Here is a 20,206-nt window from a genome sequence, read left to right as displayed (position 1 = left end):
AGAAATAATCCAAGGGGCTTGGGTCAGGCCGTGGACCTGGGACTCGGTAGCTGGGACAAGCCCATCAGGACTCGCCGGCCCGAGTACTGAACAGAACTGTCCCAAAGAAGAGGACTGGGAACTCTCTGAGATTTCCAGACATCGAGTCAAACGTGGGAGCTGCTGGTTTAGGGAAGAGGGCTGATGCAGGATCAGGAGTCAGGAAGAGCCAAGGAAAACCTTGGAAACCTTGGAAACTGAGAGCCGAGGCCCCCAAAGTGGCGAAGGCGGTTCCACTGAGCAGAAAAAGTTAAATAGCGGTGGGTTTGAATCCAACTTCCGCCAAACACTAGCTATGTGAGCTTGGACAAATCACTAAACCTTTTTCTTTCTTTCTTTCTTCTTCTTCTTCTTCTTTTTTTTTTTTTTTTTTTTGAAGATTTTATTTTTAAGTAATTGCTACACCCAGCATGGGGCTCCACCCCACAATCCCGAGATCAAGAGTCACACACTCCACCGACTCAGACAGGCCCCCCGAATTACTAAACCTCTCTGATCCTTGGTTTCTACATCTGCAGAAAGGGAACTAATTATGTATCTACCTTGCAAAGCTGCTTCGATAATGAGATTGAAGGACGTAGCACCGCGTAAGATGCGCAGTAAATGCTTCACGACTCTTTGCTAAATCAGCTGCTTGGGGTTACATGACCCAGGCCACACAGCCTGGAAGGGAGAAGCGGCTTCGCAAAGGGTGGTTGAGGAAGCAGGGCCTAGAAGGTGCTGAGCGGGTCGGAAGGGCGGGCAGAGGAACGGCCCTCCCGCCAGACCGGCTGTGGACAGAGTCTGGGGGCTGCCTGGCCAGGGGGCTGCGCTTCGCGGGGGTGACCCAATTTCACCGCCCAGGGGCATCCACGGGGGCTGGGGCCCCAGCTCGGCCAGTGCGTCTCAGAGGACCCCCGGCGTTGGCGCGTCCCCTCGTCGCCGTCGTGCCCCGGCGGGAAGCGGAATGACGGAAAGACGGTCATCCGGCAGAGTGGAGGCGGACCGGGTTTATTCCGGTCCCGGGGCCGACGAGGCTCGCCCGGCCTCTCCGACGCGGGCGGGCTCCTCCCCGGGCCCCCCGCCCCGGCCGCCGCCCGCCGGCTGCCTCCCGCGAGGCCGGGCGTCCCCGGGGCAACCGGCAGGGCCCGCGGTGGCGGGGCGGACGCGGCGGTGGGCGCGGCGGGCGCCCGGGGGGCAGCGGGCGTGGCGGCAGCGGCGGCGGCGGCGGCGGCGGCCGCAGGGCCACAGGCGGCGGAGGCGCGCGCGGAAGTGGCGCGAGGCGAGCGCGTAGACGAGCGGGTTGAGGCAGGAGTTGGCGTAGGCGAGGCAGTGCGAGGCCAGGCGGCAGGCGTAGGTGGCCGGGCTGAAGGCGAAGCGGCCGAACCAGAAGCAGAGGATGAGCGCGTGGTGCGGGCCCCAGCAGAGGGCGTAGAGCGCGGCCACCGCCAGCATGGTCCGCCCCGCGCGGCCCGTGGCTCTGCGCCGGGCCTCCGCCGCCGCCGCGCCCGCGGGGCCCACGGCCGCCCACAGGAAGCGCAGCGTGCGCGCGTAGGCCAGGCTCACCACGGCCACGGGCAGCAGGTAGCCGGCGGCGAAGGTGGCCACGTCGAGGGCGCGCCGGCGCGCGTCCTCCCAGGCGGGCACGCAGAGCTCCAGCGCGCCGTAGCGCACGGTGCCGTAGTAGCTGAGATAGGGCGCGGAGAAGAGCGCCGCCAGCAGCCAGACGAGCCCCACGGCGGCGCGGGCGTTGCGCGGCGTGCGCAGGGCCCGCGAGCGCAGCGGGTGCCGCACGGCCAGGTACCTGCGGGCGGGCGCCGGGTCAGCGGGGCAGGCGGGAGGGCGGGCGGCCCCCACCCGCGCCCTCGCCCCCGCGTGGACGCTGCGGCCGCACCTCTGGGCCGGCGGCCTGGCCTTCCGCGTCCGGACAGCCGGAGCGACGGCGCGACCAGCCCGGCAGGGTGGACTGCGGGGGTGAGGGGAACCCACACGCCAGGCGCTTAGAGCGGTGCCTGGCCCCTAGCCGGGTTGGCTTAGAGGCTCGGAGGGAAGGGGCTTGCCCCGGGGGGTCGTCAGCTCGAGAGTGAGCCTGGGTTGCACCCCAAGTGTCGAGCCGCGAAAGCAGGTGGGACCGCACCCTGGCCGCGTGTGCGCCTTCCTAAGAGATCTGCTCAGCCCACCCGAGCCGGGCCCCAGATAGAGCGCACCTGTCCACCGAGACCGCGGCCAGCGTGAAGCTGCTGGCGTACATGGTGAGGTAGATGAGCAGGTGCACCGTCTTACAAACGAGGGCCCCGAAGAGCCAGGCGTCCAGTGTGTAGATGGCGGCCTGGAAAGGCACGCAGCACAGGATGAAGCAGAGGTCGGCCACCGCTAGGTTGAGGATGAACAGGTCCGTAGTGCTGCCCGGCTCCTGCCAGGCACTGGGGCTGGGCTGCAACAGCACGGCCAGCACTAGCCCGTTGCCCACTGTGCCCAGCAGGAAGATGATGGCAAAGACCACAGGCACGGCCACGGCCCCCACACTCCCCGGGCCGTCCAGCGAGACGTTCTGCGCATCAGCCATCTTTCCCTCCGATGGGCACCTGGGGAGAAGAAGCTGGAGTGCTCAGGCAGGAGCCCCCAGCTCTGGTCACGTGACCCCGGGGGCTCGCTCGATCGATCCCGGCCCCTAGCTTGGGCCTGGCCAGGTCTCGGGGGGGGGGGGGGGGGCGGGAAGCTCATGGGGGGTGGGGATGGGAGTGGGGAGACAGAGCCAAGAGTGACCACTGAGACCCACGGGGCAAGCCTGGCAGTCACGTAGGTGTCTGAGGTGGGTTTCTCCGTTTGCTCGGGAACACCCCCAGGGCTCAGGGCACAAAGGTGATTACTAGGTGGGCGCCTCCAGGCAGAATGCGGTGAGGACACGGCGGATGGGGGAGGGGCCGCTCCAACCCAAGGTGCTTGTATATCTACTACCTTATTTCCCCGTGGGGTTTGAAGCGCAGGGGGGACTCTTGGACGTGGGTCAAAGGCGGCAGAGCATGGGTGGTATCCCTGAGTCATTGCAAAATCCGCTTTGGTGAGAGCCCCACAGTGGCACAGCTGGGAAAACCGTACAGGTCACTGCCCCCTCTTTGCACAAGAGGCAATTGAGGCTCACTGGGAGAGGGGACACGGGAGGCTGAATAGCACCCCTGGCGTGGCAGATCGGGGCTGTTGCCACCGTGGTGCCCTGGCTCCCAGGCTGGAGTGCCGACAGCCTGTAACAGGTGGTGCCTCTGACCGCGTGCAAGTATTCGTGCGTGCCTTTATGCGAGCTGTGCCCGCTCTCACCCTTGCCCCACCCCGCGGCCCACATCGGCTACTACCTGTGGATCCCCCTGCGTGCCTGGGGCTTCCGGGATGGTGGGACAAATTAAGGGCATGGGGCGGGGGGGGGGGGGAGCAGCAGGGAGGAGGGAAGAAAGGGAATACCTGCGCCCCCAGTCCCCAGCATGCAGCAAGCCCCCCGAAGGTCAGAATAGGCAACACCCACCTCAGTTCTGGGCACTGGGCCCTGCTTGATCCCGGGTGGACGGGTCAGGCTGAGGCTGCCTCTTGGCTCAGTGGCTGCCCCTTGGCGCCTCCCTGCAGGTGCGGGTCTGCCTCCCACTTCTCTCTTCTCCTTGAAGGCACCTCCTCTGCTGAGCCAGACTTGAGCACTCCCTCCGGAGTAGCCACTAGCCGCTGCCTGCCGCTGCCTCCTCCCCCTCCTCCTCCCCCGTCCCTGATTTCCCCCAGGTGGCATGCTCTTCTGCCCGGTTCTTTTCTGCCTCCCTGCGCTGCTTCTGCCTCTTTCTGCAGTGAGTAACCCATTGATTCTCTGAGAGTCGCTCTGGAGTTAACCCCTCCGTGTCCAGGGCCCAGCCCATTCATTGCTGGTACTCTCACCTCCTGCCTAAAGGACTCCATCTTCCCTCCCTGCTCCAAGTAGAGCTCTAACCCAAGCTCAGAAAGGATTCCTCATCTTGAATGGAGTGCCCTAGGCTAGGAAACCAGAACAGGAGTCTCTCTTCTGGAGACCAGATGGGACTCCTCTCCCAGGCCCTTGGAATCCCGGGGCCCATCAGCATTCCTAAGCTTCAGTCTGGCTGAAGACGAAGGGGTTTTGTGCCCATGCGGAGTTTGGCTTTAGCCTGAGGGCAATGAGGACCCAGTGAAAATTTTAGAGTGGGGACAGGATCTGCGCGGTTTCGTTTATAATTAGTTTATTATGGCCTGGGGTGAAAAGGATGCGTGGAAGGGGGAATGATTTAATGCCTGATCCGTTAGGAGCCTCTTGTCGGGGCAAAAGGCAGAGAGGTTAATTGGTCTTGGTAAATGGCTGGGTAATTCAGTCAGTCACGCGTGGGCTTCTGCTTGGAACTCTTGGAGGAGTAGGCCACATGGCCAAATGCTTCCAGAAGGTTAGAGAGACGAGCCCCTTGGAGGGACGAGGCACACTGGAGTTCACGACAATGAGGTGGTGGGTAAACTGGACACGTGTAGTGGGGGCAGAAGACAATTTGCAATAAGTGAAGGGAGAGGAGAGGCGGCAGGGACTGAATGTCTTTCTGGAAGCTGGGAGGTTGGGGGGAGGGGATGTCAATAGGAAGTCTGTGGAAGCGGACAGAAAACAGAGGGGACCTGATGGAGTCAGGACTTGCATTCAAGGCCCAAGGAGCTGGGGAAGAGACTCTTCAGGCTAGCTCCTCCCACACCCCTGGGATTTTCACCAGTGCTCAGAGGTTGTTTCTTGAAAGCCTGATGTCACTTACCCCAGAAGCAGAGCATCCCCGAATCTTTGGAAGCAGACATTCACTAACCAGAAGATATTAGGGATCATACCTAGACTGTCCGGAATTCAGAGCTATCAGAATTGAATGAAGGAATTAGAAGTGTAGAATGTGGGGCGCCTGGGTGGCTCAGTTGGTTAGGCATCTGACTGATGATTGCCGCTCAGGTCATGATCTCACAGTTCGTGGGTTCAAGCCAGGGCTCTGCACTGACATTCTGTCTCTCTCTCTCTCTCTCCCCCTCCTCTGCTTGTGCGTGTGCTCTCTCCCAATAAATAAATAAACTTTAAAACTTAAAAAAAAAGGGGGGGGGCGCCTGGGTGGCTCAATCGGTTTAGCTTCCTACTTTGGCTCCAGTCGTGATTTCACAGTTTCTTGGTTCGAGCCCCACGTCGGGCTCTGCACTGACAGTTCCGAGCCTGGAGCCTGCTTTGGATACCTTGTCTCCTTCTTTCTGCCCTTCCTCTGCTCACACTGTCTCTCTCTCTCAGAAATAAAAACATTAGGGGCGCCTGGGTGGCTCAGTCGGTTAAGTGTCCGTCTTCGGCTCAGGTCATGATCTCATGGTCTGTGAGTTCGAGCCGGCGTTGGGCTCTGTGCTGACAAGCTCAGAGCCTGGAGCCTGCTTCAGATTCTGTGTCTCCCTCTCTCTCTGACCCCCCCCCCCCCGTTCATGCTCTGTCTCTCTCTGTCTCAAAAATAAACAAACATTAAAAATAAATAAATAATAAAAATATTTTTATAAAGATATAAAGTTTATAAAAAAATAAAAAATAAATGAATAAAAATAAAAACATTAAATGAAAAAAAAATTTTACTGTTTATTTTTGAGAAGGAGACAGAGTGTGAACAGGAGAGGGGCAGAGATAGAGGGGGAGAGAAGCAGGCTCTGAGCTGTCAGCACAGAGCCCGACATGGGGCTCGAACTCACGAACCGCGACATCATGACCTGAGCCGAAGTCGGATGCTTCACCGACTGAGCCACCCAGGCGCGCCCCCTAAATTTTTTTAATAAAAAAAAAGTGTAGAATGTCATGATCACCGAAAGGCAGCATTGTAGGATCCTAGCCTCAGTGTGCTGAAGTTTTAGAATCCTTGACTGTCAGAGGTCTACAACCACCCTGAACCCGGAAAGCCCTCAAGAGCCCTGACACACTACCCCCCCCTCCCCCCGCCATCCCCTCAGGACCCTCCAGCCTGGAAGGCTCCCCCCCCCCCCCCCCCCCCCCCCCCCCCCCCCCCCCCCCCCCCCCCCCCCCCCCCCCCCCCCCCCGGCCCAGGGCAGGGCTCTGGACGGGCTGCTGCAGAACTAGGGCAAGAGCTCCCAGCAGGTCAAGGCCGAGCCGCTGATAGAGCCAGAGCGAAGGAAGGAAAGCGGGAGGACCCAGGGAACCACAGAGGGCCGGCCACGGGGCAGGCCGGAAGTACGCGAGGTCATGGCCGAGCCCCGCGCACCCCTGGCGCCACCTCTAACCTTGCTCCAGGCGGCCGGAGCCTTGAACCTGGAGCCCAACGCGGAGGACGCGTACAGCGCGCGGTGAGAGTGGTCTCTCAAGCTCCCCGCCCGCAGGAGGCAGAAGTGCGGCTGATCCTTGGCCGGCCTTCCGGCCCTGCGCCGCCTGTCGCTGGCATGGGGCCGCCACCAGTGGGCCTTAACACGTGAGCCCAGAGCTGCTGCTGCTGCTTCCTACCAGCCCTTCTGGACGGCGGCGGACGGGAGCCGGCGCAGCCCCGCGAGCTGTCTGACGCCAGGGCGCGTTACTTCGGCAAAACGGCTTAGGGTGTTGCGGCCGTGCCGCTGCCTCCGCCGGCCGCCGGGGGGCGCAATGACAGCGGGGGCGCCCGGGAGCCCCTGGAAGAGGCGGCGCGTGCTCTGCGCCACTGGCGGGTGGGCCCGGGCCCCGCGTTCTGGCCTCGCTGGATACGCCACACCTGCTGCCGGGACGCGTAGCCCCGCGGCCGGCTGTGGCCACCCGCTCTCATCCGCCGGCCTATGCAGATCGCGCACGTCAAGCTGCTGGCTTGGCCCGGGGCTGGCGCCAGGGCTCCGCTGTATGCGCCCGCGCCAGGTCCACTACCCTGTGGCAGCGGCTTGCAAATATCTCAGCTGCTGATGTGGCCACAGCAGTCCTCTTCTCTGCACTGCCGTCTCCCAGCCCCTGGAGCTCCTGATTCCCAGCCTCAAGCTCCTCTAGACCACAAGCTAGGAGTCCCAGAATCCCAGTGAATTGGCCGCAGCTCCCCCAGATCGTTCGTTCTGACATCCAGGCTGAGGGCTGGGACGGAGGTGCGAGGGGACAGACAACTTCCCTGTTGTTAATGAAGGTCCTTTTTCACCCTCCCTGCCCTACCCCCAGCGAGGTGCGTGCTTCCCGAGGCCACACCACGCCGTGGCTGGCGCTGCCGTGAATCAGCCCCCATCCTCCCCGGCGCCCGACACCGCGCCCATAAAGCTGAGTGGGGAGGCCAATGGAGAGGCAAGGACCAGGGACAGCGACTGCGGGAAGGGGGTTGTCATCACGTCCACTAGGGGAGCAGCGAGCCTTTGTTGGGGACAAGGGTGGACGGGGCCTTGGCAGCAGCAAATCGGCTCTCCCGGGCTGCCCAAACAATTGGGAGGCCAAGCCCTGGATGGTGGAGGGGGCGGGGCGATAGCAGCCGGAGCCTGAGTTCGCTGCGCCCCCTGCTGGCCGATCAGCAGGCCAGTAGTCCTCGGAAGGAGCGCTATGGAAGGACCCCGAGAGTCATCGACTAACATCCGCTCTCGGTACACTGGGACTGACGCATACACAGGTGAAAAAGGCTGGCCGAAGGCCACAGAGTCAAAGTGGGCTAGAATACATGGTTCCAGACTATCAGGGGCCTTTCCTATAGTGACCCACATTCTCTCCTTTGGGGCTAAATCCTCTGCCCCTCCTTCCACACATGGGGTGGGGTGCCCGGCCCCTTCTGATCTGGGCAGCTGGCAGCCATCCTTTGGACAGGGAGCAGAAAACGAAGTGTCCACCAGGGCTAAACTCTGGAGGCTGTGGAGTAAGTAGGGTGGGTGGGGCGGGAAAGGGCCTGCAGGGCTGGGGCTCAGCCAGCCTTTAGAGCAGCACAGAATCCAATTGTGTCACATGGTGGCCCCTGCCTGCATTATCCCAGCTGCCTGGGTCTCATCTTAACTTGGGGCAGGTGGTCAGCTCTGAGATCTACCCAGGAGCCTGCCCTCAGAAGCCCAGCTCCTGCCTGATTCTTCAGCTGGTCACAGGCCTGGGCCTGCTCAGAGAGAATAAAGCACACCAACGTGTCAGCCCAGTTTCACACTGTTGTTTGACACAAGATCACGAGCGCCGGCCATGCCCCAGCCCAGTCCTAGGACTGTGACAGGGTTCAGAGCGTCTGGCCTGGGCTGACCAAAGGCCCCTTTCGTTAATGCGGAGGGAGGGGGACCTTGGCTGTGCCTGTCACCGCCCAGGTCAGGGTAGTGCCCCATGCAGCCTCCCCACCTCCACGAAGGCCTCCACACAGCGGTCGATGTCCTCCTCGCTGTGCACTGCTGAGATCTGCACCCGGATCCGGGCCTTGTTCTTGGGGACCACCGGATAGCTGAACCCGATGACAAAGATGCCTGGTAAGGCAGAAAGGGTCAGCCTGGGGCTCAGCGGAGCCAGGCAGGCTTTGAGGGACATGACACACGGGTCCTACTTTCTTGACGGTCACAGAGGACAAGGGAGGTGCTCAAGGTCTCGCAGACATGCGACCGCGTCACGGCCTGGGATTTTCAGCTTGGACAGACAGCAGGTTTAAAACGGGCGGTAGGGTGAAGGTATGGGGGAGCGTTCACAGTTTAGGGGTTCCCTTCTCTTTTCTCTTAGGACCCCTGGCTGGTCCTCTTGTCCCAGTTTCCTTACCTCTCTTTAGCATGTCATCTGCCATGCAAGAAGCCAGCCGGGCATCACCCAGCATCACAGGGCAGATGGGGTGATTGGCTCCCAAGACGGTGAAGCCAGCAGCCTTCATCTTTCTGCGGAAGCTGTGGGGCACAGCCGGGTGTCACAGGTAGCCAGGGGGCTGTGGGGCGTTCACACCCACTCCTGCTGGGCATGTGATCCAAGATCTGTGCCCAAGTCTGCAGGATGGACCAAGAGAGACAGATGCAGACCCAGAGAGGCAGATGGAGAGACGGGCAGAGAGACAGGCAGACCAAAACGGCGGGCAAAAAGACAGGACTGACAGGGCGGGGAGACACAGCATCGTTCTCAGAGAAATGCACCAGGAAATGGAAGGAAAAGGCAGAGGCAGAAGAGGGAGGGGGGCGGGCGGGCAGCTTTTGGCTAAAAGGGCTGAATCCCGGTGCAATCTGCTGGGGACACGCTAGGGGCGGAGGCAGAACCCGTAGGCATGGAGCCATGGGCCCGGGGGGCACACAGGGGCAGCTCCCCGACCCCAACCTGCCCCACCCCTGCCAGGGACCGCACCGCTGGGTCTTGGCCGCCATAGACTGGACGATGGCATTGCTCTCCATGAGCAGGTCCAGGGCCTTGGAGGCACAGCCGGCGACAGCAGGGGGCAGGCTGTTGGAGAAGAGGTAGGGCCGAGCGCGCTGCCGGAGCAGGGACACCAGGGGTTCAGGCCCTGTTGTGTAGCCCCCTGAGGACAAGGGCAGGGACGGAGGTGGGAGTCAGAGGCCAGGTGCCAGAGCCTACCCTCCTGAGAGGGCGGTCCATGCTGCTCTCTTCCCCAAGTCTCTCCTCACCACCTTCCCGGAGACCCCTCCAGGGCTCTGCATGTGGATAAGGGGACCTCAGAGGCACAAGCCGACAGGTACCTGAGGCTCCACCCAGTGCCTTCCCCAGCGTGGAGTTGATGATGGTGACCTGGTCCGTCACACCTAGCAGCTCATCCGTGCCCCTGCAAGGGAAGCTACCACTGTCACCACTGGCTGCCTGAGTGCCCGGGGATCACGGGTTAGGGGCTGGCTTCCTGGTTTCCCACCCGCCCTTAGAAGCCTGACCCAAGGCCCCAGGTGATGCATGCTCCCACCGTCCTGTGGCCCCCAGGAAGCCGGTAGCGTGGCATTCATCCACAAAGACCAGGGCACCATATCGAGAGGCAAGGTGGCAGATCTCCTGCAGGGGTGCGATGTCACCATCCATGGAGAAGGCCCCATCCGTGGCCACCAGGCGCAGTCGATGCTTCTGCAGGGAAGAAGACGTGGACAGGTGATGGCTAGTGTCTCACGTTGTGCCAGTCTACCCATTCTCTGCGCTGCTTCAGGCTCTAAGAGCTCACCTTGCCCGGTGTCTGGGACAGAGGTAGGCACATAAGCATACTGCGCTGGGGCTGGAACATCCCATCCCTCCCCTGTGCCTCTCTGAGCCTTGCCCACCTCTTCAGGGGCAGTCCTGGTCAGCGAGAACAGCTCAGTCTCCTCTCTGAGAGGGAGGGTGGGGTAGGGCAATTTCTATCCCTGAGCTCATCTCACCTATATGCCTAGCAGGCCCTGCCACACATAAGGTGCCAAAAGTCAAGGCAGCATGGTACAATGGAATAAAGCCTTGGGGCCAAGGGATTTGGGTTCGGATCTTAATTCACCGGTGGGGAGGCTGAAGAGCTGGGCAAGAGCCCAGTTCTTGCCTCTGTCATCCCCGGGCCTTGCCCCACCTGGGCCTCATCCCACCTGGGCCTCCTGCAGCTTGGCCTCCAAATCAGCCATGTCCAGGTGGCGGTAGCGGTACTTATGGGCCTTGCAGAGACGGATGCCATCAATAATGGAGGCATGGTTCAGCTCGTCCGACAGGACTGCATCCTGGGGGGTCAGCAGGGCCTGGAAGAAGGCAGTTGGAGGACAGCTATCACCCAACCACCTAGGGGCTCTCCCTCCCCATGTCTACCTGAGTCAAAATTTCATTGCCATCCAGGGCATTCCTCTGGACAGGGAGGCAAGGAGCCCCCATCTGCCTCTATCTGGGTCCCCGGGGCCCCACGACTGGGCCAGACCAGGGCCCTGATCCAGTGAGAGCAGGGGAGAACATGTTCGGTGGGTCCCTGGCCCCTGCTGCCCCCAGCCTTCCTGCTGATGTAGGTTATCCCCCCAGTGCCCTGCAAGCTGGCCCCACGAAGGCCCCAGGATTCCTCCTAGAGCACCTACCTGGCCCAACCTTAACCTCCATAAGAAATGGGCACTGGGGCTGTAGGCATGGCGCTGGCATCCTGCCAGGTTCTGCCTGTCCACTCCCAAGCCTTCCACAGCCTAGCAGTCCTCACCAACTCCCACCTGCGGCCCCCTCACACCTCAAAGAGGCCAGCGTTGGCATCAAAACAGCTAGGGTAGAGGATGGCATCCTCCCGCTGGTGGAAGCGGGCTATCTTTGCTTCTAGATCCTTGTGGATGCTCTAAAGAAACAGAGCGAAACAGGTGTTAATGCCCGCGGGGTCGCACGCAACAAGTTCTGGGCTCCCTTCACTGCGAGGGTTCCCCCAGAGCCGACAGGCCTCTGGCGGATGGTTCTCACTGAGGAATCAGGGACTCCCTAGGTGTCCCTTCCTGGTTGGATCGTTGTAACCGGGGTCTCATGTGGAATTATGGGTGATATTGGCAAGGGAAGAGGTCTTCCCGACCTCAAGCTAAGTGCCTTTTTTGGTTGCTTAATGGCAAAGAAAAGGATTATGTAGGTTCATGTGGGCCTCAGCTTTTTATATTTGAAAGCTGTCCAGTCTGGGTGAGGGTTTTGTTGGAAAGTGCCCTGGCTGGGAGTTAGGAGTTCTGCCTCTGATAATTGATTTCACTTCACCCTCCCCTTGCTCAGGAGATGGGTAATAATAATCAATAATCTTGAGCCCAGCCACGTGGGTTAAAATCCCATTTTAACAGGTGTGTGCCCTCGGGGTAAGTCATTTAACTTCTCTGGGCCTTAGCGTCCTCATCTCTGTAACAGAGACAAGAATATCACCCGTCACCTAACGACTGTCAGGAGTATTGATAACGAGTGAACACCTAAGGGCTGTTTCGCATTTACGTATGTTTATTTTGTAACATTCACAAAATAAAACAGTCCACATTTAGGGAGCATTGGTACGGGCCGGGCACTGTTCCAGGCATTTTTACACGCAGGTGGGAAAAGGGATGTTCAGAGAGGTCAAGTTGCTTTTGCAACAGAACAGAAGCCCGAGCCCGGCCTCTCTGGTGTAGGGCACCAGGCTACGAGTGGGCCCAGGGCCCTGGGATGAGCTGAGCTGGCTAAACGGGCCCTGCTGACTGTGGGAAGCAGACAGTCGGGGTCAGTGCCCAGCGCTGGGGACAAGGTACCCTCCAACCCCCGCAACAGCCACTGGGTACCTGGGTCCCGCAGATGAAGCGAGTGGAGCTAAGGCCGGCTCCAAACTCCTCCAGGGCCTGCAGACCTGCCTGGATCACCTCGGGATGGCTGCTCAGGCCCAGATAGTTGTTGGCACAGAAGTTAAGGATTCCTGAGGTGGAAGAAGGTATGGACACGGCAGCTCAGGGCAAGAAAGGGCTTAGAAAAGTGTCAGTGCCAGGCCCTGGGGACTCAGGAAACGAACATGGATTCACCCTTGAGGAGGCAACAACCACACAGTACGACCCATTCTGGGGCAGGACGGGAACTAGGGGCCCCTAGGAAGTACCAGTAGCCACAGGACAGGGAGGGTCAGGAAAGGACTCTCAGAGTGGTGCCTTGAAGGGTAAGAAGTTGAAACTCTGGTTCTGAATCACATTCCACCCAAGGAGGAATGTAGCCCTACCTCACTGGCTTCTCCTGTCCCTGAAAACTACCAGCAAAGCCCTCATCTGGGCCTTGGTTCCCTCGTGGGTAAAAAAGGGCTGGTTCAGGTGCCCTCTGTGGACCTCAGACTCTACACAGTTGACTTTGCTGCCTGGTAAGAATCACATGCCTAAAGTGTGGGGGGGGGGGGGGGGGCGGGGGGGGTGTTTCTGCGACATCAACTCCTGAATTATAAACCCGGAAGTGAACACAGCTGGCATGAGGGGGACACTGAGGCCCATAGGGGGCGAGGTTCATTCAGCTTAGGAGATGAGAACCTGTGCCTCGTAACTTTCCCATGTTTGGACCTGCCCCAAGCTTCCCCTGAGGGGAAGGCACAGATCTGGGGGGACCTCAGTCTACAAATGAGTACAACAGCACCAAGGATCCAGGCCGATTTCCTGAGCAGAAGGCAGGCTTGGGAAATTATTTGTAACCAGCACCCACCTGGGTCCTGGCACAGACAAGATAGATAGCGACTACCGGTTAGACAGAAATGAGGGAGGTGCCTGGGTGGCTCAGTTGGGTGAGCGTCCAAGGCTCTTGATTTCGGCTCAGGTCATGATCTCACAGTTCATGTGAGCCCCGCACTGGCTGGGATTCTCTCTCTCCCTCTCTCTGCCCCTCCCCGACTCGAGCACACTCTCTCAAAGCAAATAAATTAAAAAAAAAAAAAAAAAAAGGAAATGAGGAAGTCCCAGTGGACGAATTCATGGTGTGGCTTCTGCAGCAGCCCTCAGGCCCCTCGCTCGCTGTGACTCTGGCCAGGCATTTGGCTTCTCTGACCCATTAGGTGACCTTCCAGCTCCAATGTACCAGAGGACCTGGACCAAAGCCCAGCTCTGCCTGCAGCTAGCAAGGGCTTTGGGGCAAAGCCATTTCCTATCTCTGAGCTTCAGCTTCTTTGTCTGTAAAATGGGATTCGTTATCCCCTGTATCGGGGTTTGCAGGAGCCCACGTGCTGAGCAGTTGGTAGAGGCCAGCACAGGACAGCAGCCCCAGAAACGCAGGGCTTCTGGCCCCACCTTCCTCCACCCTTCCTTGAAGCAGCCAGCTGGGAACCAGCTAAGTGTCTCTCTTTTTTTTCTCACGTTCTCACAGGACTGGGCCTCACTCCAGTCCCACCGTCTGAGTCTAAAAGGTGCTCAAGGGCAAACCACCCTCCTCCGCGTAAACAGGCTTAACTGGGTTAACACCTACCACTGGGAAGCCGTAAAGTCAGCCAGATAGGAAAGGCGCCAGTGGCTACGTGTGCAAATACTCCCACCCGCCCACTGCCTTCAGGCCCTCCATTCCAGCGCTGGCCTCGCAAGGGCCTTCGAACACCCAGCCGGGTCCGAAGACTCGCAGGCCGGTGGCGGGGGGGGGGGGGGGGGGGGGGGGGGTGTTTACCTCCGGAGACACCGTCCACGTGGATGCGCGGCCCCTGACGGGACGTAATGACCCGCTCGCTCTTCCAGGTGCCAGCCCCGCGGATCGCTTCCAGCTCCTCCTCCAGGACGCCACGCAGCTGGGTCAGCGCCGACTGCGCGCGGCGGCCGCGGGGGGCTGCGGAGAGACCAGCGTGGAGGAGGCGACAGGCCCACATCGTGCCTGCTTCACCCCAGCACCCCAGCCCGTCCAAGAGCGGCGCGCTGCGCTGGCGCCGCCTGGTCACGTGCCCGGGGGCTGGGCCACACCAACCAATCGGAGCAAGAAGGCTGCTAAAGGGGCGGGGAGACGGGCCCAGGGATGGGTGGGGGCGGGGCCTGGCGGGATCCGCAGAGGATGAAAGTGGATTGATGTGTAAATTGAGACCGGAGCGCTCCTTGTGGGGGAAGGGGAGGCGCCTCCGCGGAGGGTGGCGCGTCAGGGCCCAGCCCACCAGACCCCCCTCCCCCCCCAATTCCCATTCCCTGCCTACACACCCACCGCTTGGAAGGAAAGGGGGGTGCACTCTGGACCCCAAAGGCAAGAGCCTAGAAGCAGGCTGAGGCACGCTCTGTCCTCTGCAGCCCAGTGCCCCGGTCCCTGTCGAACTCTTGGAACCCTCTCCCATTCTCAGGTGCAAACGTCCCCGGATTTCACCCCTGCTCGCCCGCCCCATTGCTCCTCATTCGCCTCCAGCCTCAAAAAAAGGAGGAAAAACGCACCAACGAGGTGTTTTCATTTTTCGATTTTATTTTAAAGTTTTAAAATTACAAAGACAGCAAATTCTTCCCGGCACAAATAACACTTGTTTAAAAAAGGGGGGGGGGGGGGGGGAGGGCGTTTGACCACGCGCAAGGACGCGTTTTCCTACTTTATTAAAAATAAAAGAAGACTGTACAGGTTTTTTTCTCCCAGCTCCCGGGTGTGAAACGTTAAGTACTAGCCCTAGATATGTATATATACATATACACACATACACACAGACCTAGCTCTGTGAAGCTACTTAGCAATTCAAAATTGACTGCAGTATGTCTTACTGTCCACTCCCCGCCCACTCCCCCCCTCCCCCATCTACAACTACTTATAAAAGACTCCAAAGTAAAGAGGTCGCGAGGTTCTTAAGTGGCGGGTGGCAGGGTTGGAGCCCCACCAGGCCACCAAGCAAAACCACCTCTTGTACAGGAGGAACCAAAAACCAGGGGGAAAGAAAAAAAAAAAAAAAGTCCTATGATACAATCCAATGGTGTGGAAAAACCCAAGTTTTAACAGGGCACACTGAGGCACTTGGCTGACTGAGTCCCCACCCTTCCCCTAAAGTTTCCACTCCATTTTAACATGAGACTTTCTGAAGCCACAAAGACCCCCCAATGACTAGTTTCCAGCTGACTGAGAGAAGCCACAGCTTCTCAGACCAGCCGTCACATGGACCCCCCCCCCCCTTCCCTAGGACAATAGGAAGGCCACAGGGGCAGACCAACAGTGAGAAGGAAACTGGATTTGGACCCCCCACTGCTCACTATTGCAAGATGGAAGTCAGCCCAGAGAGGGTCCCCCCCCCTCTTTGCCATCCAGCTGCTGCCACCCCTCCCTTCTCCCCGCCGAGATTCGGAAACTCTTCACAGGGGTGAGCAACCTAGAGAAAGCTAGCTCACCTCAAAGATACTCCCACAAACCTTAACAATTTCTGGGCTCCCCCTCATCTAGTCAGAACAAGCTGCCTTGCCCATTCTCTCCCGCCCCTCTACCTTCATAGTGAACAAACCATCCAAACAAAACACACAGACCCATCCAAATCCCCAAACCCATTAAGTAGATTAATAACAAGTCAACAGAACAAAAGTACATTCTCATCATTACAGAGAGATTTGTTGTTGCTGTCTTCGCACGATTGGTTAAGGAAAAATGAATTATTCCCTAACGTCTGAGGAATCCAAATTCTGTCTCTTATACAGTCAGGATAGAAAGGGGCAAAGGATTGCAGGTGAAGATCAGGAGAAAAGAAAGGAGAAAAGTATTTACAGAAAACAGGAGACAGGCAGGAGTGTCCACAAGAAAAGCCTCATTGTCACTTCTTCTTGCCGGCCCTCTTGGCACTGGACTTGGCTTTGGGCTTCACTGGTTTGGCCTTCTTAGGCTTTGATGCTTTGACTGGCTTGGCTTTGACAGTCTTGGGTTTTTTGGTTTTCTTGGGCGTGGCAGCCGGCTTCTTCTTGGCCTTCTTGACTGGGGTGGCTTTGGGCTTCTTGCTGGGAGCTTTGGAGGCAGCCTTCTTGGGCTTGGCTGCCTTCTTTGGGGCGGCCACCTTCTTGACTTCCTTCTTCGTCTTCTTGAAGGCCACCGACCTCTTGGGCTCATCGCTTTTGGCCAGCCGGAAAGACCCCGAGGCACCCACCCCTTTGGTCTGCTTGAGGACCCCAGTGGTGACCAGGCGCTTGATGGACAACTTGATCTGCGAGTCGGCATTCTCACCCACCTTGTAGTGGCTCTTGATGTACTTCTGGATGGACTGGCGCGAGGAGCCAGCGCGGTTCTTCTCCGCCTGGATGGCCGCCACGATCATATCTGAATACTTGGGGTGGTCTGTGGACTTCTTGGACGCCTTGGCCCGCTTGGGCTTGGCCGCAGGGGTGGACGTGGAGTTCTCGGTCATGGTGGCCTGTCTGGTCCTGCGGTTGAAGGAGGCGCCTTCAAAAGGGCCAGCCCTCGTCGGAGGCCGAGGAAAGCCTTACTCGGGATCTGCTCTGGCGCTCCCGAGTCCCCGGCCAGTCCGGGCCCCGGCTCTCAGGGACCTGGCTCGGGTCGCGGGAGGACTCGCCGGGCCGGGTCTGCGTGGCCCAGCCCCGCCGGTCTGTCGGTCGGTCGGTCTCGGCGCCGGGCTCGGGCTCTGGCTCGGGCTCGGTCTCTGGCTCGCGCTCTGCCTCCGCCTCCGCCTCCTCTGCCTCCCCTTTCCCAGCTCCGCGTCTGGCGCTCGGGCGGCGCATCCGGGTATTTAGCGGCGGCGGGCGGACCGCGGTGAGGACAGGGCTGCTGGCTGCCTGCTCCCGGCCCGGAATGGCGCCGCGCCGCCGCCATCTGTGTTTCTTCCGCCGAGCAAATCCGACCTTTCCCCCCGGCCCGGGCCTCCCCGCTCCCCGCCGCCGCCCGGGACCGCTGCCTGGCTCCCTGGGCTCCCCCGCCGGGCATCCCGCCGGCCCGGCCGCCGCCCCCCGCGCCCGCCACGCGCCCCAAACGGCGCCGAGGACGGCTGGTGCGCCTGCACATTTCCCCTTTGCGGGGGGCTGGCCCTGCGGGGCCTTGGAGCCCCGGTGCGGGAAACCCCCCGTAGCAAAGCTCCCCCCCGGGGCTACCAGGGATCCCGCTCCCGGGCCGCGGCGGTGCCCCCCGGCCCGGCGGAGCGGCTGGAAAGCGGCCCCAACTAACACACGCTGCCCCGAGCTGGGCGACTCCCAGCCGGGCCGAGCCGGGACAGGGGGGAGGGGTCGCTCCCCCAGGGTCCGGTCACCTCTCGGGGGTCATCCCACCATCGGGCCCCCCGCACCTCTACCTCTTCTCAGTCCTTGGGGCCCCCCGAGCAAACTTTCCCTGGAAGAGTTGGAAGGGCACTTTCAAACTTTGTCCCTTCCCCCTCCTCTGCCTGCTCTCCCCCAGCGCGACCCCTGACCTCTGCGTGGAGGTTCCCTCCTGAGGCCGGACCCCCGGTGCTGCCCGGGACCCCTGAGGGGATGAGGAGAGGTCTCCCGAGTCTTCTGCTCTCCTCAAAGACCCCCACATCGCCCGTATATCCCAATCGGGGATTCATTTATATGCCTCTCTCAGCCTGGGAGTTTCGGGGTCTCAGGGGCGGAACCTTGCTGTCCCTACCCCTGAGGCACATCCGGGGGTCCAGTCCCCCTCCCAGGGCCCCTTGAAGGCAGTGGGGGGGTGGGGTGGGGGGGTCTGCAATGGAGGAGCTGTCCCAAAGACTCCAGCAAGAGACTGTCCCCGGGGCCCCTGGGGTGAAGAGAGGCGCTGAGTGCTTTGGGAACTTGCGAGCATGGGGACTCCGGGGGAGAGGGGGAGGAAGGGGTCATGTTCCTGGGGTCCCGAAGAATCCTCAGAAAGTGTGCAGTTGTTCGGGGAGCGGTGGCCGGGGCCACCGCCATTTTGCCGGGAGGATGCGAGGTCTTTGTTAAAATGTATACATCTTTTCCGTGCTGCTTGGCAGGTAAAGATGAAGCGACCGGGGGCGTCACCGTCCGAAGGGAGTCTTGAGGGGCTCTGAGGGGCTTTAGGGGCCCAGAGGCCAGCAGAAGGGACGCCAGAGTTCCTGGGACCCCTTGTCTATGACACACAGCCTAATCACGTGCAGGGCCCGCTTGGCAGGGGCCCTGGGTTGAGATTCTGGGATGCTCTCTCCCTGAGCCCCCACCCACAATAAACCGGCTTTTATTCCCTAAGCAAAGAGGCCCGGCACTCTTCACGTAAACAATGCCCTGGGAGTGGGGGGTTTATAGCTGGTCAAAATGATGAACGTGCCTCTGGTATGGTCGGGAGCTGTTTGCAGGCACTGGCTGTTGGGGAGGGGAGAGGGGGATGATTGGAGTATTTAGATGGGGGATGGGGGGGCTCGTAGCTGCTCTTGGGGGGAAGGGCTCTTACTGGACCTGGGGAGTCTCCGAGGCCAAGGAAATTAATAGGTTTCCCCCACATACACCAAGGGATGGATTAATCCAAATGATTGGGAGGCGGGAGAGGGAGGCCTGAGACTCGGTATCAGATGCCATCTCCCGGGCTTATCTTGGTGGCACAGGCAGGGGAAGGAAGCCACCAAGGGCCAGGTTAGTTCAAAAGGTCAAGGTTCTTATTTGGATGATGTCAATTACCGCCGAAGTTTCCTGATTTGAAAACACAACATTCTGGTGGGTTCGTTTTGGTTATTTACAAAGACAATTCTGGTTCCCACTATGATCTGGACGGGGAAATAGGCAAATCAAATAGCCAACCCCGGGTGCGAGATGTTGTACGCCCCCCCCCCCGCCCCCACCCCCTCGCCACGTCCCTCGGCGTCTTAGAATAAGGACTAGCTGAATCCTTTGGCACGATGATGAAATAATTTTATTTACACAGCGCCTTACAGTTTGCAAACTGCTTGCTCTCGTTTCTTGATCCTTTGAGCCTCCAGCCTGGGGAGGCGGCCAACGTGATCACTCCCCCCGACTACTCCCATTTTACCGTGGAGACCGCCGGATTCGGAAGGGTGGATATGGGGGTGCACTGTGAGGCTCAGCTCCCGGTGCCCCCAGGCCTTCCCTTCATTTTGTGGCTCTCACATCCCACATCCCCTGCCCATCCCAGAGACCTGTAAATTCTCTCCCGGAACCGAAGCCAGAAATGGAGAGAAGGGTCACCTCGGAGTCGCCCGGGCTTCCCGATAGCCCACGTTCCCGCCCCGGGGCTGCGAGGTTCACCGCCCCCCCTCCTCCTCCCCACCCCCGCCCCCCGCCCCAGTTAGAACTGGAGGGGAAGCGAGGGGGCCGGGAGTTGGGCGCAGAGTCCGAGGCAGAGGGGGACAAGATGAGGAAACGCCGCCTCCAGATTGGCTTGGCCTCACCTCGCCCGGCTGGTACTGCAGGGTCTGGGGGCTTCTTGACTCTGGCGGGGCACCCCCCGCAGGCCGCTCTCGGGTCCCTACCAAGCGCAGAGCAGAGCGGTTTTCTGGCCAGCGGACGGCGGAACTCCCCCGCCCCCTTTAACGCGAGCCCTTTAAAAAACCGGGAGCCACAGAGCTGCGGGCAACTCCTCCTGGGAAATGTAGTCCCCGGGCGCCCGCCGAGCCCCACTCTGTCCCCCCCCACCCCCCTTCCCCTCGCCCGGGGACCCTCTAGAGCATCGGAATCGCCGGTCAGCCACGGCGTGGGGAGGGGTCAGACATCATCTGCCCAGACCTCCTGGCTGTTTTTCCACCTGCCATTGTTTCCACCTGTAAAAAGGTGAAAGGCCGAGGATGATCTGTCCTACCTACCTCTGGGGCTCTTGCCAGGGGGAAAGAACGAGAAATCCTGTATGGAAAAGTGTAGATTGCGTTAGAACGCCAGGGGTCAAGTTTTCCTAGTGTTCGTGTGTTTGCACGTGCCAGCCTTTATTAAGCCCCAGGTACAGCTATAACGTCTCCGTTTTCCAGAGAGGTGGTCTAGAATGGCTGAATGGCTTGTCCAAGGTGGGTCAGCCTGAAGG

The 20,206-nt window shown here is 60.2% G+C and overlaps 3 protein-coding genes across 3 annotated transcripts; all 3 read right to left on the bottom strand.

Moving 5' to 3' along the window:
- Nucleotides 1-1,029: 1,029 nt before the first annotated feature.
- GALR3 (galanin receptor 3) lies at nucleotides 1,030-2,584 on the bottom strand. Its single transcript, XM_042993717.1, has 2 exons — nucleotides 2,226-2,584; nucleotides 1,030-1,822 (listed from the first exon to the last, which is right to left on the bottom strand). The coding sequence occupies exons 1-2, from the start codon at nucleotides 2,582-2,584 to the stop codon at nucleotides 1,030-1,032; spliced, it is 1,152 nt and encodes a 383-aa protein (XP_042849651.1).
- Nucleotides 2,585-8,106: 5,522 nt separating this feature from the next.
- Nucleotides 8,107-14,229, bottom strand: GCAT (glycine C-acetyltransferase). The gene is made up of 9 exons (XM_042993236.1): nucleotides 13,976-14,229; nucleotides 12,139-12,269; nucleotides 11,094-11,195; nucleotides 10,480-10,626; nucleotides 9,843-9,997; nucleotides 9,628-9,710; nucleotides 9,278-9,449; nucleotides 8,711-8,832; nucleotides 8,107-8,427 (listed from the first exon to the last, which is right to left on the bottom strand). Exons 1-9 carry the CDS (start codon nucleotides 14,169-14,171, stop codon nucleotides 8,276-8,278), a joined length of 1,260 nt encoding a protein of 419 aa, XP_042849170.1. The 5' UTR covers nucleotides 14,172-14,229; the 3' UTR covers nucleotides 8,107-8,275.
- A 496-nt stretch (nucleotides 14,230-14,725) lies between these two features.
- On the bottom strand, nucleotides 14,726-16,854 carry LOC102967873 (histone H1.0). The gene has a single exon (XM_007079393.2). The coding sequence runs from the start codon at nucleotides 16,641-16,643 to the stop codon at nucleotides 16,059-16,061; it is 585 nt and encodes a 194-aa protein (XP_007079455.1). The 5' UTR covers nucleotides 16,644-16,854; the 3' UTR covers nucleotides 14,726-16,058.
- Between the last annotated feature and the right edge of the window lie 3,352 nt (nucleotides 16,855-20,206).

Source organism: Panthera tigris, chromosome B4, assembly GCF_018350195.1.
Source record: "Panthera tigris isolate Pti1 chromosome B4, P.tigris_Pti1_mat1.1, whole genome shotgun sequence".
NCBI classification, from domain to species: Eukaryota; Metazoa; Chordata; class Mammalia; order Carnivora; family Felidae; genus Panthera; species Panthera tigris.
The sequence above is the reverse complement of the archived record's forward strand: the minus strand, read 5'-3'. Positions and strand labels throughout refer to the sequence as shown.

Excerpts from the sequence above, each read along its gene's own strand:
- GALR3 (XM_042993717.1), bottom strand. The coding sequence starts at position 2,584 with ATGGCTGATGCGCAGAACGTCTCGCTGGACGGCCCGGGGAGTGTGGGG. Across the intron at positions 1,823-2,225 it reads GCCGCGGTCTCGGTGGACAG|GTACCTGGCCGTGCGGCACC; the intron begins GTGCGCTCTATC and ends GCCCGCCCGCAG.
- GCAT (XM_042993236.1), bottom strand. The coding sequence starts at position 14,171 with ATGTGGGCCTGTCGCCTCCTCCACGCTGGTCTCTCCGCAGCCCCCCGC. Across the intron at positions 9,998-10,479 it reads CCAAGCTGCAGGAGGCCCAG|AAGCATCGACTGCGCCTGGT; the intron begins GTGGGATGAGGC and ends TCTTCCCTGCAG. Across the intron at positions 8,833-9,277 it reads ATGGCGGCCAAGACCCAGCG|CTTCCGCAGAAAGATGAAGG; the intron begins GTGCGGTCCCTG and ends TGTGCCCCACAG.
- LOC102967873 (XM_007079393.2), bottom strand. The coding sequence starts at position 16,643 with ATGACCGAGAACTCCACGTCCACCCCTGCGGCCAAGCCCAAGCGGGCC.